General features: G+C 47.2%; 1 protein-coding gene across 1 annotated transcript in view; it reads left to right on the top strand.

Moving 5' to 3' along the window:
• Positions 1 to 13,594, top strand: part of LOC117397769 (uncharacterized) — a 33,387-nt gene extending 19,793 nt beyond the window's left edge. The window contains exons 19-32 of the mRNA XM_059013567.1: positions 200 to 304; positions 1,306 to 1,358; positions 1,847 to 1,937; positions 2,394 to 2,511; positions 4,130 to 4,311; positions 4,510 to 4,585; positions 7,603 to 7,742; positions 9,966 to 11,075; positions 11,202 to 11,327; positions 11,704 to 11,840; positions 11,955 to 12,300; positions 12,584 to 12,709; positions 12,817 to 12,953; positions 13,422 to 13,594. Of these exons, the coding sequence (XP_058869550.1) occupies positions 200 to 304; positions 1,306 to 1,358; positions 1,847 to 1,937; positions 2,394 to 2,511; positions 4,130 to 4,311; positions 4,510 to 4,585; positions 7,603 to 7,742; positions 9,966 to 11,075; positions 11,202 to 11,327; positions 11,704 to 11,840; positions 11,955 to 12,300; positions 12,584 to 12,709; positions 12,817 to 12,953; positions 13,422 to 13,553 (2,879 nt within the window). The 3' untranslated portion in view covers positions 13,554 to 13,594. The remainder of the gene's footprint in view (positions 1 to 199; positions 305 to 1,305; positions 1,359 to 1,846; positions 1,938 to 2,393; positions 2,512 to 4,129; positions 4,312 to 4,509; positions 4,586 to 7,602; positions 7,743 to 9,965; positions 11,076 to 11,201; positions 11,328 to 11,703; positions 11,841 to 11,954; positions 12,301 to 12,583; positions 12,710 to 12,816; positions 12,954 to 13,421) is intronic.
• Positions 13,595 to 19,031: the final 5,437 nt, after the last annotated feature.

The raw sequence follows: 19,031 nt of genomic DNA, 5'->3' as shown, positions 1-19,031 counted from the left end.
GTCACATTTTCCTCAATTTGTCGCTTACTTTTTTTTTTTTTTTAAAGGCTTGCACACTAGTATCTTAAGTAATCCATCTCTATCTGATTCTGGCACACTTTCCTTGTAATTCTATCTAGCCTCCGTTTATAATGCTCTTTGAATTCGTTGAGTAGATTTAAACTATAGTATTGTGTATTTATTGCATGCGCTGTTTCAGGGTTTGGTTCCCCTATCGAGCACATAGACTTGGGGAGCTCGCGGGCTGCGGTCGTCTCCTTGGGAACGGATCAGAAAAGCGACGCCGTTCTTCACACTAATGGCGGTAAGTGTTTCCATTGGAAGCAGTGCTGGTTTGTAGAATGCCTACACGGTGCCAGTTTCCATGCACTTTCTTTCAACTGGTTTAATTGTTTACTGACGGTAAACTAAACTCGCTGAGCTGACTTTGTACGAAGCCTGTACTAGCCAGCGCTCCAGATAAGGTTTTGGGTCTGGGAGTAATTTACTCTCCAAGTAACACAGAGATTAAATGTATTTTCAGGGGGTTAAATGCAGCATTGCCTTGAAGTCATGAGTAATCTCAATGCATACTGCACAATCTTTAACGGTAATGGGGTCTGCATTAAAAAAGAGCCTTCCATTTTAACTGCAATGTTACTTTGAACTACTGTAACCACGCGTGTGTTATACAAGGTTATTTATCGGCTCAGCGCATTTTTTTTTTCGAGGTATCACACTGACAGCAAATTATTTACGTAAGACTTCAGTGTAAAGCCTTCAAAATAAGATAATGCATTAATAATTATGAAACAGTTGGTTCAGTATTACAGGCACCTTTTTTAGCGGTTGCCTCTGATGACGGTTCCAGTTGGATTTGTAGCTGGACTGGTGTGTTTACACTTCAAACTGTGTAGCTTCGAATTGTTCTTATTCTTACTGCGATTGGCTTCAAAGACAGCAGGGCTAGCCAGAGATCGGCTCATGTTTGTTGGGTTGTTTTTTTCTTGTGTACAGTTCCCTAATAACAGAAGGCATTGTATTCTGGGAGATGTAGTTGTTAGTTGAAGTTTCAGGGAAGGGAGGCAGACAGACAAGCACAATTGCTCTGCGTATTGGGTGTGTATTTTTACGCATTAAATTTGGTGCATATTTTGGATTTTTGATGCTTAACTGCAGGTACGCAGCGTATCTAGACCGCTGCCTGTACCCTTCTGCATTGAAACATTGGTGTTTAGCCCAGAGGCAAATAATGCAATTCACTAAAACACCACTTACAACTTGGGTCTATCGTCCTTGTTTCTAAAATACAATGTGTTTTTTCAGAGTTTCTGTCATCCAGTGATACGTTTCTGGAACAAGGGGATATTAGGAAGGAGGTAAGTGAGTCGCATATGAAGAATCGGTGACGGAAGGTGTAATAACAAACTTGGCAAACGCAAGACTGCAAATGTGGCGCCATGGGGCTAGATTGTAGAACCAGGGTACCTCATATAGCGCCAGCAACATTGCGTTCTGGCACCAGTAGACCTGTTTACTTTTTATTTAATGAATTCCTTAGCAACCATAGATGATGATGATGGTCTCTCATTAGGCATGGTCAACCCACACACATCCACAGGAGAGAAGCCATGTGTGGGACGTCTAACTGCAGAAACAGGTCTCAAGCATGTGTTTGCGGGGCGGGGGGCTTGATTAGGGCGGGCTTTGATAACGTGACACCGTTTCAACTACAAGACTTCTGTGTAGGACCGCAGTGTCGATGCAGAAAGGCTGCCCGTGGGAAGAGGGATTGGATCGCTGTCTTAAACTGGCTTCCCACTCTTTGAAACTGAAACCCTTAACTTATCCCCCCTTATCCTAACAGATACCAAGAAATGCCACTGATGTGAAAGAGAGAATGTGGCCCAAAGATGGCAACACCGTTAAAATCCCATATTCCGTGTCGAAGCAATACAGTAAGTACTTCAATCTTCAAAACAAATCCCTGTGGTTCTGCAATGGGAATCCTTGCTATATACCAATGAAATACACTGCATTTATGACCAAGAGGTCAGATCAATGGTAAACCCTTTTTTTTTGTACATCACAGGTGTAAACACACTTTGCCTCTTAGATAACAACATAATCTGTTATCAAGTTAAGTTTCTATTTATTTTGTTATTATTATTATTATTTATTTCTTAGCAGACGCCCTTATCTAGGTAAAGTACCTTGCTCAAGGGTATAACAGCAGTGTCCCCCACTGGGGATTGAACCCACAACCCTCCGGTCAAGAGTCCAGAGCCCTAACCTCTACTCCACACTGCTGCCTTCTGCCTTCGGTGTTCTGCTTCAGCTGGATGCAGTATAGCGTTGATTTGTATGTAACTTCTCCTCCTTTCCCTGCACTCCTCTGCATCCACCTCTTGCAGATGAGCAGAGCCTGGCCCTGGTCAAGCAAGCTTTCGCTGAATTTGAGGAGGATACCTGTATCCGGTTCGTCCCAGTGACCACCGAGGAAGATTACATCGTCATCAACCCTGTCACTCGGTGGGTTGCAAAGATCTGATAAAGTTAAAACAATACTCTTGATGTACGTAGAAATTAAATGTGGCGGCTGTTTTAAGATCTGATAAAGTTCAAACGATACCCTTGATGTATGTAGAAATGAAATGTGGCAGCTGTTTTAAGATCTGATAAAGTTCAAACGATACCCTTGATGTATGTAGAAATGAAATGTGGCAGCTATTTTAAGATCTGATAAAGTTCAAACGATACCCTTGATGTATGTAGAAATGAAATGTGGCGGCTGTTTTAAGATCTGATAAAGTTCAAACGATACCCTTGATGTATGTAGAAATGAAATGTGGCAGCTGTTTTAAGATCTGATAAAGTTCAAACGATACCCTTGATGTATGTAGAAATGAAATGTGGCAGCTGTTTTAAGATCTGATAAAGTTCAAACGATACCCTTGATGTATGTAGAAATGAAATGTGGCGGCTGTTTTAAGATCTGATAAAGTTCAAACGATACCCTTGATGTATGTAGAAATGAAATGTGGCGGCTGTTTTAAGATCTGATAAAGTTCAAACGATACCCTTGATGTATGTAGAAATGAAATGTGGCGGCTGTTTTAAGATCTGATAAAGTTCAAACGATACCCTTGATGTATGTAGAAATGAAATGTGGCGGCTGTTTTAAGATCTGATAAAGTTCAAACGATACCCTTGATGTATGTAGAAATGAAATGTGGCAGCTGTTTTAGATCTGATAAAGTTCAAACGATACCCTTGATGTATGTAGAAATGAAATGTGGCGGCTGTTTTAAGATCTGATAAAGTTCAAACGATACCCTTGATGTATGTAGAAATGAAATGTGGCGGCTGTTTTAAGATCTGATAAAGTTCAAACGATACCCTTGATGTATGTAGAAATGAAATGTGGCAGCTGTTTTAGATCTGATAAAGTTCAAACGATACCCTTGATGTATGTAGAAATGAAATGTGGCGGCTGTTTTAAGGCACCCTCAATCTTTACATCTTTACTTTTTTGCACTTCGCTAGGAACGTTGTTTCTTTGGTTGCTGACCCCATGTTATATATTACATATGTAGTGATGCCCTTTTCTATACCTTGCGTACATGCAATTGCACTAAATTCACACCCATAGTAATTGTATTTTCTCATCGACTGCGTGTTCACGAGTAGTGTTCGCAAAATAGTTACAATTATTATTTCATAGTGTCAGTTTAACTGTTCCATAATGTGTTCAGGAAACTTATTTTGTGCCACTTTTCTGAAGCACTGCACTTTTCAGAACTGTAACCCGTCCCTTTCTCTCTCTCAGGTGTTTCTCATCTTCTCAGAACTGTAACCGGTCTCTGTCTCTGTCTCTGTCTCAGGTGTTTCTCATCTTCTCAGAACTGTAACCGCGCTCTCTCTCTCTCTCTCTCTCCTCTCTCTCTCCTCTCTCTCTCTCTCTCTCTCTCTCTCTCTCTCTCTCCTCTCTCTCTCTCTCTCTCTCTCTCTCTCTCTCTCTCTCTCTCTCTCTCTCTCTCTCAGATGTTTCTTCTCAGAACTGCAACCGGTCTCTCCTCTCTCTCTCTGTCTCTCAGGTGTTTCTCATCTTCTCAGAACTGTAACTGGTCCCTCTCTCTCTCTCTCTCAGGTGTTACTCATCTGTGGGTCACGCTGGTGGCGGCCAGTTGGTTTCCCTGGGTCTGAACTGCCTCAAGCGAGACATGGGAGTTGCTACACATGTGCTCATGCATGTTCTGGGCTTCTGGCATGAGCACACCAGAGTGAACCGTGACAAACGTATCGCTGTGAAGCGGGAAAATGTCTCGCCAGGTGAGGGTCACTACCAGTAGCCAATAGTATGATCCAATTATTTATTGCTACCATTGTGCGCTTTCTGTAATAGATCTTGGCAACCACTTGACCAGTTTTGATAAAACTAAGCATGGGAATTTGTGAGGAGATGGGAAATACTGGGATGATCTGGCGGTGCGCAATGTGTTTCTGACTCGTTTTGCTTCCTATTTTCAGAACTCGCCAGTAACTTGAAGATCCATGAGGAAAACATGCTAAAAAATGACTACAATTCCATATTGCACTACAGCCAGTAAGTATTGCAAGACTTCATCATGAATGCTTGAAGTTTGTAACTCCACAGCCAGGCAAATGTTTCCTGTACAAAATCGTACGTCTTGGTCAGGTTGTGGTGATTTGGACTTGTGCTTGAATCTGCATTCGGATATGCATATAGAAAGGAACTCATGTCTGTGCCTTGAATGCAGAAATTGCTTTTTTTCTGTCTGCACTATATAGCCATCTTTGGGAAAATTTGATTTCTCTCATTGTGGATCCAAAGCTTTTGACAAAGTCTTGCATTAAAGATTAATTCTCAAACTGAACGTAGTAGGGATTCAAGGAAATGCATGCACATGGATTAGGGAGTGGTTAACATGTAGAAAACAGAAAGTACTGATTAGAGGAGAAACCTCAAAATGGAGCGAGGTAACCAGTGGTGTACAGTGCCTTGCATAATTATTCACCCCCCCCCCACATGTTGTAGTGTTACAACCTGGAATTAAAATGGATTTAATTGGGATTTTTACCATTTGATTTCCACAACATACTTAACACTTTGAAGGTGCAAAATATTTTTTATTGTGACCCAAAAGTTAATTAAACAAAAAAAATACATTTGTTGGTTGCGTAAGTATTCACCCCCCTTTGAACATCCCCCGGAGCACTGATAAATCCATTATTAAAAAATTGAAAGAATATGGCCCAACCGCGACTCCTAGAGCAAGCCGTCCACCAAAACTCAGTAGCCAGGTAAGGAGGGCATTACTCAGAGAAGCAACCAAGATGCCAATAGTAACTCTGAAGGAGCTGGAGAGATCCACAGCTGAGATGGGAGAAACCGTCCATGGGACAACTATAACCCGGACGCTCCACAAAGCTGGGCTTTATGGAAGAGTGGCTAGAAGAAAGCCATGTCTCCCACATGCCTTTTAGCAAAATCCAAACGGGATTTGATATGGGTTTTTTTCAGCAATGGCTTTCTTCTAGCCACATGTTTGCTGTGTCTCCCACATGCCTTTTGGCAAAATCCAAACGGGATTTGATATGGGTTTTTTTCAGCAATGGCTTTCTTCTAGCCACTCTTCCATAAAGCCCAGCTTTGTGGAGCGTCCGGGTTATAGTTGTCCCATGGACGGTTTCTCCCATCTCAGCTGTGGATCTCTCCAGCTCCTTCAGAGTTACTATTGGCATCTTGGTTGCTTCTCTGAGTAATGCCCTCCTTACCTGGCTACTGAGTTTTGGTGGACGGCTTGCTCTAGGAGTCGCGGTTGGGCCATATTCTTTCAATTTTTTAATAATGGATTTATCAGTGCTCCGGGGGATGTTCAAAGTTTGGGATATTTTTTTATAACCCAACCCTGATTGGTGCTTCTCCAGAACTTTATCCTGGACTTGTTTTGATAGCTCCTTGGTCTTCATTTATTTAGTAGGCGCCTTTATCCAAGGCAACTTACAGAGACTAGTGTGTGTGAACTATGCATCCCCTGCAGAGTCACTTACAACTACGTTTCACCTGAAAGACGGAGCACAAGGAGGTTAAGTGACTTGCCCAGAGTCACACAATGAGTCAGTGGCTGTGGTGGGATTTGAACCGGGGACCTCCTGGTTATAAGCCCGTTTCTTTAACCACTGGACCACACAGCCTCCTTCATGATGCTGTTTGTTTAGATATGCTCTCTAACAAACTCTGGGGCCTTCCAGAAACAGGTGTATTTAATCTGAGATCATGTGACACTTTAATTGCACACAGGTGGACTCCATTCAACTAATTATGTGACTTCTGAAGGCAATTGGTTTGGTGTCACAGCAAAGGGGGTGAATACTTATGCAATCAAGACTTTTCAGTTTTTTATTTGTAAATAATTTTGAAAAATATGTAGATTTTTTTTCCCCACTTGGACATTATGGACTATTTTGTGTAGATCAGTGACAAAAAATCCTAATTAAATCCATTTTAATTCCAGGTAGTAACACTACAAAATGTGGAAAAGTCCAAGGGGGGTGAATACTTATGCAAGGCACTGTACCACAGGGATCAGTATTAGATCCTCTTCTATTCCTAATCTACATTAATGATTTAGATTCTGCTATAGTAAGCACACTTGCTAAATTTGCAGACAACACAAAAATAGGAGGAGTGGCAAACACTGTTGCAGCAGCAAAAGTCATTCAAAATGATCTAGACAGCATTCAGAACTAGGCAGACACATGGCAAATTACATTTAATAGAGAAAAGTGTAAGGTACTGCACGCAGGCAATAAAAATGTACATTATAAATATCATATGGGAGATACTGAAATTGAAGAAGGAATCTATGAAAAAGACCTAGGAGTTTATGCTGACTCAGAAATGTCTTCATCTAGACAATGTGGGGAAGCTATGAAAAAAAAAAAGCCAACTAGATGCTCGGATATGTCGTGAAAAGTGTTGAATTTAAATCAAGGGAAGTAATGTTAAAACTTTACAATGCATTAGTAAGACCTCACCTAGAATATTGTGTTCAGTTCTGGTCCTATCATTACAAAAAGGATATTGCTGCTCTAGAAAGAGTGCAAAGAAGAGCGACCAGAATTATCCTGGGTTTAAAAGGCATGTCGTATGCAGACAGGCTAAAACAATTGAATCTGTTCAGTCTTGAACAAAGAAGACTACGTGGTGATCTGATTCAAGCATTCAAAATCATAACAGGTATTGACAATGTCGACCCAGGGGACTTTTTCGACCTGAAAAAAGAAACAAGGGCCAGGGGTCACAAATGGAGATTAGATAAAGGGGCATTCAGAACAGAAAATAGGAGGCACTTTTTTACACTGAGAATTGTGAGGGTCTGGAACCAACTCCCCAGTAATGTTGTTGAAGCTGACACCCTGGGATCCTTCAAGAAGCTGCTTGATGAGATTCTGGGATCAATAAGCTACTAACAACCAAATAAGCAAGATGGTCCGAATGGCCTCCTCTCGTTTGTAAACTTACTTATGTTCTTAAATGGCTGTAATTTCAGCAAGCTGCTTCTTGCTGTTGATGAAGCACTCTTGTCTTAATTCCAGGTATGCCATCTCTGTAAACCAGCAGCAAACTATGACGCCCATTCGTGATGCCAACGTTCCTATTCGTCGGAGGAAAGCTTTGAGCGAGAGCGATATAAAAAGAATCAACATGTGGTACAACTGTGAGAATCCTCTAGCAGGTAAGACTGCTCCACTGCACTGTCATGCTCTTACACCAGTAAGATTGCTCCACTGTACTGTCATGCTCTTACACCAGTAAGACTGCTCCACAGTATCTGCCATGCTCTTACACCAGTAAGACTGCTCCGCTGTACTGTCATGCTCTTACACCAGTAAGACTGCTCCGCTGCACTGTCATGCTCTTACACCAGTAAGACTGCTCCGCTGCACTGTCATGCTCTTACACCAGTAAGACTGCTCCACTGTCCTGTCATGCTCTTACACCAGCAAGACTGCTCCGCTGTACTGTCATGCTCTTACACCAGTAAGACTGCTCCGCTGTACTGTCATGCTCTTACACCAGTAAGACTGCTCCGCTGTACTGTCATGCTCTTACACCAGTAAGACTGCTCCGCTGTACTGTCATGCTCTTACACCAGTAAGACTGCTCCGCTGTACTGTCATGCTCTTACACCAGTAAGACTGCTCCGCTGTACTGTCATGCTCTTACACCAGTAAGACTGCTCCACTGTCCTGTCATGCTCTTACACCAGTAAGACTGCTCCACTGTCCTGTCATGCTCTTAGACCAGTAAGACTGCTCCACTGTCCTGTCATGCTCTTACACCAGTAAGACTGCTCCACTGTCCTGTCATGCTCTTAGACCAGTAAGACTGCTCCACTGTCCTGTCATGCTCTTAGACCAGTAAGACTGCTCCACTGTACTGTCATGCTCTTAGACCAGTAAGACTGCTCCGCTGTACTGCCATGCCCTTACACCAGTAAGACTGCTCCGCTGTACTGTCATGCTCTTACACCAGTAAGACTGCTCCGCTGTCCTGTCATGCTCTTACACCAGTAAGACTGCTCCGCTGTACTGTCATGCCCTTACACCAGTAAGACTGCTCCGCTGTCCTGTCATGCCCTTACACCAGTAAGACTGCTCCGCTGTACTGTCATGCTCTTACACCAGTAAGTCTGCTTCCCTGTCCTGTCATGCTCTTACACCAGTAAGACTGCTCCACAGTATCTGCCATGCTCTTACACCAGTAAGACTGCTCCACTGCACTGTCATGCTCTTACACCAGTAAGACTGCTCCACTGCCATGCCATGCTCTTACACCAGTAAGACTGCTCCACTGTCCTGTCATGCTCTTATACCAGCCGTGCTACCCCTGAGATACTGCAGTTTCGAATTGGCTGCTTTTCATATAAATCACAAATTGTTAATTTACCAGTTGTCATTTTGTGCAGTTTGAGTGACATTTAATACAGCAAGACTTCCTACACACCACTATGTCCCTGCCCGCAAGCTGAGGTCCTCCGACTCTGGCCTGCTTGTTATCCCACTTGGAGAACACTTGTTCAGCTTCATGGCTCCGACTCTTTGGAACTCTCTCTCTTTGGAACTCTCTCCCAGCTTTGGTGCGTGATGCTCCCACCGTCGCTCGCTTTAAATCAGCCCTCAAGACCCACCTGTTCTCTCTTGCTTTCCATGCTCTTTAAGCCTGATATCTGCTATTAGCTGCTGTGGTGTTGCTACTATATCATGGATTATGAATCTTTCACTGTATGATTATTATTATTACTATTTAGTTCATAGCTGACGCCCTTATCCGGGGCAACTTACACTTGTTACAAGATATCACATTATTATTTTGCATACAATTACCCATTTATACAGTTGGGTTTTTACTGGAGCAATCTAGGTAAAGTACCTTGCTCAAGGGTACAGCAGCAGTGTCCCCCACTGGGGATTGAACCCACGACCCTCCGGTCAAGAGTCCAGAGCCCTAACCAATACTCCACACTGCTGACCTGATGTATCGAAACTGATGTGTTTGTTTTTTTTTTTTTTTACTGTATTTCATGTATTATACATTTTTCACTGTATTGTATTATGCATTGTTTTTTACTGTATCGTTTATTATGCTTTTCTCTATTTAGTGTTATGGATTTTTTTTTCTTGTTATTGCATCTTGTAAAGCGCTTTGTGATGGTGGTCTGCTATGAAAGGCACTGTATAAAATAAAGATGATTGATTTGATTGATTGATTGATACTCTTCACTGGTCTTGTTTCAGCCTTCTCTGAATAGCATAGCCCCACTACCCTGTAAGTTCTTATTAGGGCCATCTATAACAATACAACTTAGGCTAGTTTAGTGTCTTTCGTCTGACTCAGGTTTTGCCTTCATAAAGCCTTAAGTAAAAATCAAAGCTTTTTTTTCCATAATGTCTTTAAGATGGCGACCAGGGCCACAAGAATACTGACTCCCATCTTCTGGTGGAAAAGCCGCTGAAAACATCTGAGCGGGATATCTTGCAGCTTGGAGTCTCTCCCCCTGTGGCTACCCCAGTCTTTGCAGCTGCCAGAGAGACCACAGGCCCTGCCTCCAGCCCTCCGTTCTCGGCCTCGCACGCCTCCGGCACTCCGTTCTCGGCCTCGCACGCCTCCGGCACTCCGGTCTCGGCCTCGCACGCCTCCGGCACTCCGGTCTCGGCCTCGCACGCCTCCGGCCCTCCGTTCTCGGCCTCGCACGCCTCCGGCACTCCGGTCTCGGCCTCGCACGCCTCCGGCCCTCCGTTCTCGGCCTCGCACGCCTCCGGCCCTCCGGTCTCGGCCTCGCACGCCTCCGGCACTCCGGTCTCGGCCTCGCACGCCTCCGGCCCTCCGGTCTCGGCCTCGCACGCCTCCGGCACTCCGGTCTCGGCCTCGCACGCCTCCGGCACTCCGGTCTCGGCCTCGCACGCCTCCGGCACTCCGGTCTCGGCCTCGCACGCCTCCGGCACTCTGGTCTCGGCCTCGCACGCCTCCGGCACTCTGGTCTCGGCCTCGCACGCCTCCGGCACTCCGGTCTCGGCCTCGCACGCCTCCGGCACTCCGGTCTCGGCCTCGCACGCCTCCGGCACTCCGGTCTCTGCCTCGGCCTCCGGCACTCCGGTCTCGGCCTCGCACGCCTCCGGCACTCCGGTCTCGGCCTCGCACGCCTCCGGCACTCCGGTCTCGGCCTCCGGCACTCCGGTCTCGGCCTCGCACGCCTCCGGCACTCCGGCCTCGCACGCCTCCAGGACTCCGGTCTCGGCCTCGCACGCCTCTAGCCAAGCAAACTTGTCCACTGGTACTTCTACAGGACATGACCAGACCACCCTCCAATCCAATGAGGTCAACCAGTCTCTGCCGCCCACCCCTTCACCTCGACCTGCCTCTCTGTTCTGTAACTTTGAGCTTGACCTGTGTGGCTGGGAGAACTGCCGCAGCGGGGACTTCAACTGGCTGTTAAGGAGGGAGAGGCCGACTGAGTTTGAGACCCAGACTCTGCCTGATGGCCATGTTAGCTGCCGCAACTTTGCAGGTGAGTCTGTGCTCTGTCAAACTGGTGTGGTGGTGCTGTATATTTCTGGACCAGTCCTGCACCCATTTTAAACAACACTCAATTTTATATTTTTGTGCAGTGCTAAATTGCTTTCCTGTGTTGCAGGGCAGTATCTGTACCTGGAGGCAGCATTTCCCTGGGAGAGTGGTGAAACTGCAGTCCTCATCAGCCCAGTCTTTGAGGGACCCAAATGCCTGTCCTTCTGGTACAGCCTGATCGGAGATGGCGTGGGTAAGTTACAGGCATGGTCTAATCAAGTTCCTAGACTAGACCAAGAGGTATGCCTACTAATGAATGTCTGCTTGATTGATTACAATGATTCTAAAGCTATGACGACAGAGACTGAAGGATAATTGCCATTCTATTGACTATTTGGGGTTTCAATTGCAGTATACCAAGGGTGGCTTGTTTTGTGGGGACAGCTGGCAATTTACATTCCATATAAATTGCCAGCTGTCTTGTTTCTTAAGTTGCTGGCTGGGAGTAAGGGCACTATCAAGCTAACAACATGTATGCATTTAAATCAAATCTGTTGGGTGTACAGGTTTGGGGAGTTGTGGTGTTAGGCTTTTCTAGCCACAACTCTGAGATCTGTTTGTCTCTGCAGGTGCTCTCCATCTGTATGTGGCGTATGTGAGCTCTCCAGACAGCTGGCACAAGCTGTGGTCTGCTAGTGGTGCCATGCCCAGGAGGTGGTACTTTGAGGAAATGGATCTGTTTGTCAAACCTGAGGAGAAATTCCAGGTGGGAATAAGCTTATGAACCTCGAAACAAACTGAGTTAACCTCCGCTGACATTTTTAAATGAAGTGTAATTAGTGTTCAAAACAGACACCATTTTGTTTTACCTCTTGTGTAGATTCTGCTGGAGGGAACCATCAGCAACAACTACTGCGGTGACGCTGCAATAGATGACTTATCGGTCTCTGAGAACCGCTGCACGTCATTCAAGAGGCTCCACAAGCACAGGCGCCGCGAGCTGCCAGCTACCCCAGCACCTGAAGGGAGTCCCTCTGTCTCCGCTGCCCCAGTGCTGCCCCCTCCAGAGGTGCTGGAGACGCTGTTCTGTGACTTTGAGAAGGGGCTGTGCGGCTGGTCCCAGTGTACCAGTGATGACTTTGACTGGGAGCTTCACCAAGAGAGACTGCCGCCCCTGCTCAGTGCCACGCAGCCAGACTCCCAGGGGAAGTGCCGCAACTTTGAAGGTACAGTATGAGGGGGAGGTTCTGAGTTCTGGAAAAGACTTTATTAACCTAAAGGATATATGCAGCTGTTAATGCTGACTTACCATTTTCCATTGTAAACATGGCAGTCTAAACCAGCCCTGTGATCTATTCTAGTAGTGTATTTAACAATTCAAACTTCCAGAACAGCAGTTTGTAGCTGGTCTATGCAGAGCAGTACCTACATAGAGGCTGTGTTCATGGTCTACAGCAGGGCAATGTGCAGCTCCAGTCTACATTGCTATCTCCCTATGGTTTGTTGCAGGGCAGTACCTGTACATGGAGGCAGCGTTTCCCAGGGAGAGTGGTCAGACTGCAGTCCTCGTCAGTCCAGCCTTCAAGGGACCCAAGTGCCTGTCCTTCTGGTACAGTCTGTTTGGGGATGGTGTGGGTGAGTAATCCTGCTGGTGCTCTTTCCTGAAAGAGGGACTGGCCTTGCTCAGTTTATTGACATGGTTCAAAGTATCGGATGGTTTTACGGAGTGCCTTTCTCCCCAGGTTCTCTCAGTGTGTACATGCAGTATGTGAGCACAGCTGGCATCTGGCACAAGCTCTGGTCAGTCGGTGGGAACAAGAGCAGGAAGTGGCACCTGGCTGACCTGGAACTGTTTGTGGATCCCAACGAGACGTTCCAGGTGAGGACTATTTGGGCATCTGAGTTGCCTTTGTGTAAATGCTTAACTTTGGGATATTTGTAATGACTGGCCTATTTAGGATTATACAAAGCTGTATTTTATAGATAGATAGATAGATAGATAGATAGATCTCTCTCTCTCCCCTTTGAGCTAAAATATACACATATACAATAGTTTTTTATATATATAGTAGTTTTTTTTTTGTATATATATATATATATATATATATATATATATAAATTATAAATAAATAACTGGCATCACCAACAAGCAGCAACCTGAACTTTCGTTCAACAAATGCAAGAGACTAAAACTAAACTCTTGTCTTACAAATCTAGAGGCATATGGTGTGGCACCACAAGCTACAGCCACCACTTCCTATCCGCTACTGCAGTGGGGCCGTGACCCATGCTGTAACTCTGTCCTACACCTGTAGTTTATTGGAACTGAATTGTGTTTCTGTTCTAGATACTTCTGCAGGGGACAATCGGAAACAATCACTGTGGGGATGTAGCTGTTGATGACGTGTTTGTGACAGGACACCATTGTGGCAAAGGAGACCCTGCACACACCACTGTCGCAAGGAATAAAACATTGTGAAACCTTAATGTAATTTAAAATATATTTTGTATTGACTAATACATTTATGTGTAGTAATGTTCCACTATGCACAGCTCCAAACAATTAAGCAGTTGTGTGTGTGTGTGTGTGTGTGAAGCATTATTTTTCAAAAAAAAAGGTTGGATTTCTTGAAGGAAATGTAGCTGCTTCCAGCCTAACTATGTAATTTAACATCCTTCTGCTGAAAGAGGCAAAGGACATAAGCTTTTCTCGGTTCCTACAGGTTTTTGTGTATGCATGACCGAGCAAACTGATTGCACGAGCAGCTCTTGATACTACCATGTGGTGGCGACATTTTCCACTTTTTATCACTGTCCAGGGTTCTGAAACTGGATCTCACTGCTGCCATGCTCAATCGGATATACTTGTCACCTGTTTGGAAAGAGGAGTATTTTTGTAAAGGCACTCTGGTCAGAAGATGGCGCTGAATACTATTTAAAGTCTTGAAGTTATAAAATGTACCACCCTAGAGTGATGCTTAAATGCAAATTGTAGTTGCACACAAAAGCTGTCTGCTTCTGTCATTTAAAAAAAAAAAAAAAAAATTAAACACTAGTCTTTTAGCTGTGTTAGATTAACAAGAAGCATTGTTAGTGGAAGTTACGGAATAGCATATGTATGCTGTGCCTAATTTGATAAATCACATTTTTTACTGAATAGGACATTATTTTCCTAATTTGTGGAATTGACAAGTGTGGCATATAGTTTTATATACTAGGGTGTGTATTTATACTGGTCATTTTGTGTAGTTGACATAAACAATTGCATAATCTGCAAAAGAGATGGGTCTTGCTCATTTTGTGAAGTACGCAAAGTTTGTTCTACAAATTAGGCATCATATTTGAAAAGTAGGATTCATATGGCAGCCTTGTGTAACCTTGAAGCTAACCCCGAGTCTGAGTCTAACCCTAACCCAGCGTCTCCTCGAGTCTAACCCTAACCCAGCGTCGCCTCGAGTCTAACCCTAACCCAGCGTTGCCTCGAGTCTGAGTCTAACCCTAACCCAGCGTCGCCTCGTGTCTAACCCTAACCCAGCGTCTCCTCGAGTCTAACCCTAACCCTAACCCAGCGTCGCCTCGAGTCGGAGTCTAACCCTAACCCAGCGTCGCCTCGTGTCTAACCCTAACCGAGCGTCTCCTCGAGTCTAACCCTAACCCTAACCCAGCGTTGCCTCGAGTCTGAGTCTAACCCTAACCCAGCGTCGCCTCGTGTCTAACCCTAACCCAGCGTCTCCTCGAGTCTAACCCTAACCCTAACCCAGCGTCGCCTCGAGTCGGAGTCTAACCCTAACCCAGCGTCGCCTCGTGTCTAACCCTAACCCAGCGTCTCCTCGAGTCTAACCCTAACCCAGCGTCTCCTCGAGTCTAACCCTAACCCAGCGTCTCCTCGAGTCTAACCCTAACCCAGCGTCGCCTCGAGTCTAACCCTAACCCAGCGTTGCCTCGAGTCGGAGTCTAACCCTAACCCAGCGTCGCCTCGTGTCTAACCCTAACCCAGCGTCTCCTCGAGTCTAACCCTAACCCTAACCCAGCGTCGCCTCGAGTCGGAGTCTAACCCTAACCCAGCGTCGCCTCGAGTCTAACCCTAACCCAGCGTCTCCTCGAGTCTAACCCTAACCCAGCGTCTCCTCGAGTCTAACCCTAACCCAGCGTCGCCTCGAGTCTGAGTCTAACCCTAACCCAGCGTCGCCTCGTGTCTAACCCTAACCCAGCGTCGCCTCGAGTCTAACCCTAACCCAGCGTCGCCTCGAGTCTAACCCTAACCCAGCGTCGCCTCGAGTCTAACCCTAACCCAGCGTCGCCTCGAGTCTAACCCTAACCCAGCGTCGCCTCGAGTCTAACCCTAACCCAGCGTCTCCTCGAGTCTAACCCTAACCCTAACCCAGCGTCGCCTCCAGTCTAACCCTAACCCTAACCCAGCGTCGCCTCGAGTCTAACCCTAACCCAGCGTCGCCTCCAGTCTAACCCTAACCCTAACCCAGCGTCGCCTCGAGTCTAACCCTAACCCAGCGTCTCCTCGAGTCTAACCCTAACCCAGCGTTGCCTCGAGTCTGAGTCTAACCCTAACCCAGCGTCGCCTCGTGTCTAACCCTAACCCAGCGTCTCCTCGAGTCTAACCCTAACCCAGCGTCGCCTCGAGTCGGAGTCTAACCCTAACCCAGCGTTGCCTCGAGTCGGAGTCTAACCCTAACCCAGCGTCGCCTCCAGTCTAACCCTAACCCAGCATCTCCTCAAGTCTGAGTCTAACCCTAACCCAGCGTCTCCTCGAGTCTAACCCTAACCCTAACCCAGCATTGCCTCGAGTCTAACCCTAACCCAGCGTTGCCTCGAGTCGGAGTCTAACCCTAACCCAGCGTCTCCTCGAGTCGGAGTCTAACCCTAACCCAGCGTCGCCTCGAGTCTAACCCTAACCCAGCGTCGCCTCGAGTCTAACCCTAACCCAGCGTCGCCTCGAGTCTAACCCTAACCCAGCGTCGCCTCGAGTCTAACCCTAACCCAGTGTCGCCTCGAGTCTGAGTCTAACCCTAACCCAGCGTCACCTCGAATCTAACTCTAACCCAGCGTCTCCTCGAGTCTAACTCTAACCCAGCGTCTGCTCGAGTCAGAGTCTAACCCTAACCCAGCGTCACCTCGAATCTAACTCTAACCCAGCGTCTCCTCGAGTCTAACCCTAACCCAGCGTCGCCTCGAGTCTGAGTCTAACCCTAACCCAGCGTCACCTCGAATCTAACTCTAACCCAGCGTCTCCTCGAGTCTAACCCTAACCCAGCGTCGCCTCGAGTCTAACCCTAACCCAGCGTTGCCTCGAGTCTGAGTCTAACCCTAACCCAGCGTCGCCTCGTGTCTAACCCTAACCCAGCGTCTCCTCGAGTCTAACCCTAACCCTAACCCAGCGTCGCCTCGAGTCGGAGTCTAACCCTAACCCAGCGTCGCCTCCATTCTAACCCTAACCCAGCGTCGCCTCGAGTCTGAGTCTAACCCTAACCCAGCGTCGCCTCCAGTCTAACCCTAACCCAGCGTCTCCTCGAGTCTAACCCTAACCCTAACCCAGCGTCGCCTAAAGTCTAACCCTAACCCTAACCCAGCATCTCCTCGAGTCTAACCCTAACCCCACGTCGCCTCGAGTCTAACCCTAACCCAGCGTCGCCTCGAGTCTAACCCTAACCCAGCGTCGCCTCGAGTCTAACCCTAACCCAGCGTCGCCTCGAGTCTAACCCTAACCCAGCGTCGCCTCGAGTCTAACCCTAACCCTAACCCAGCGTCGCCTCGAGTCTAACCCTAACCCTAACCCAGCGTCGCCTCGAGTCTAACCCTAACCCAGCGTTGCCTCGAGTCTGAGTCTAACCCTAACCCAGCGTCGCCTCGTGTCTAACCCTAACCCAGCGTCGCCTCGTGTCTAACCCTAACCCAGCGTCGCCTCGAGTCTAACCCTAACCCAGCGTCTCCTCGAGTCTAACCCTAACCCAGCGTTGCCTCGAGTCGGAGTCTAACCCTAACCCAGCGTCGCCTCCAGTCTAACCCTAACCCAGCATCTCCTCGAGTCTGAGTCTAACCCTAACCCAGCGTCTCCTTGAGTCTAACCCTAACCCTAACCCAGCATCGCCTCGAGTCTAACCCTAACCCAGCGTCTCCTCGAGTCTAACCCTAACCCTAACCCAGCATCTCCTCGAGTCTGAGTCTAACCCTAACCCAGCGTCTCCTCGAGTCTAACCCTAACCCAGCATCGCCTCGAGTCTAACCCTAACCCAGCGTTGCCTCGAGTCGGAGTCTAACCCTAACCCAGCATCGCCTCCAGTCTAACCCTAACCCAGTGTCGCCTCGAGTCTAACCCTAACCCAGTGTCGCCTCGAGTCTAACCCTAACCCAGCGTCGCCTCGAGTCTAACCCTAACCCTAACCCAGCATCTGCTCGAGTCAGAGTCTAACTCTAACCCAGCGTCACCTCGAATCTAACTCTAACCCAGCGTCTCCTCGAGTCTAACCCTAACCCAGCGTCGCCTCGAGTCTAACCCTAACCCTAACCCAGCGTCGCCTCGAGTCTAACCCTAACCCAGCGTCGCCTCGAGTCTAACCCTAACCCAGCGTCGCCTCGAGTCTAACCCTAACCCAGCGTCGCCTCGAGTCTAACCCTAACCCAGCATCGCCTCGAGTCTAACCCTAACCCAGCGTCTCCTCGAGTCTAACCCTAACCCTAACCCAGCATCTCCTCGAGTCTGAGTCTAACCCTAACCCAGCGTCTCCTCGAGTCTAACCCTAACCCAGCATCGCCTCGAGTCTAACCCTAACCCAGCGTTGCCTCGAGTCGGAGTCTAACCCTAACCCAGCATCGCCTCCAGTCTAACCCTAACCCAGTGTCGCCTCGAGTCTAACCCTAACCCAGTGTCGCCTCGAGTCTAACCCTAACCCAGCGTCGCCTCGAGTCTAACCCTAACCCTAACCCAGCATCTGCTCGAGTCAGAGTCTAACTCTAACCCAGCGTCACCTCGAATCTAACTCTAACCCAGCGTCTCCTCGAGTCTAACCCTAACCCAGCGTCGCCTCGAGTCTAACCCTAACCCTAACCCAGCGTCGCCTCGAGTCTAACCCTAACCCAGCGTCGCCTCGAGTCTAACCCTAACCCAGCGTCGCCTCGAGTCTAACCCTAACCCAGCGTCGCCTCGAGTCTAACCCTAACCCAGCGTCGCCTCGAGTCTAACCCTAACCCAGCGTCGCCTCGAGTCTAACCCTAATCCAGCGTCGCCTCCAGTCTAACCCTAATCCAGCGTCGCCTCCAGTCTAACCCTAACCCAGCGTCGCCTCGAGTCTAACCCTAACCCAGCGTCGCCTCGAGTCGGAGTCTAACCCTAACCCAGCGTCGCCTCGAGTCTCCACTCTCTAGTAAATCACCAATTACTTTGTTATTACCACCACAAAGGGAATATGTTTTGAGATGTTACTGTGTTCTCAAAATTGATTTTGAAGTATCATTTAACTATTTCGCAAGAAGTACCCTCTGTCCAAAAAAAACATCTCCAATATTGACCACTGCTGCGTACGGATACTGTGCTTTTGTGAAAGCATGAAGTAATAAAGAGACTTGCACGGCACACACGCAGCTCAAGCATTTAACTGTCCCAGCCAGGACGCAGAGAGCCTACCTTCTGATACCCAACTATCTCAACCAAGCCTGTCTAATAAACACGAACCCTTGGCTGTAGAGGTTTTCATTGAGAAAAGCATCGGCACATTTGCTTACTTTCCTTGGTTTTATCTTGTGTGACGTAGTGACGTGTAGACATCAGGTTAAAAACACAAAACAGAACAAAGGGCCTTATTGTGTACACCGTGCTCTGGTAATGCGTGCCTTATTCATAATCAAGCCGGAACCATGCATGTTTAATGAGTACAAAACATTTCTGTTTAGTATACTGCGGCACAGCTTGCAAATGTGAACAATTGGCCAAATGTATTCTTAAACT

This window comes from Acipenser ruthenus, chromosome 46 (genome assembly GCF_902713425.1).
Source record: "Acipenser ruthenus chromosome 46, fAciRut3.2 maternal haplotype, whole genome shotgun sequence".
Taxonomy (NCBI): domain Eukaryota; kingdom Metazoa; phylum Chordata; class Actinopteri; order Acipenseriformes; family Acipenseridae; genus Acipenser; species Acipenser ruthenus.
The sequence above is the reverse complement of the archived record's forward strand: the minus strand, read 5'-3'. Positions and strand labels throughout refer to the sequence as shown.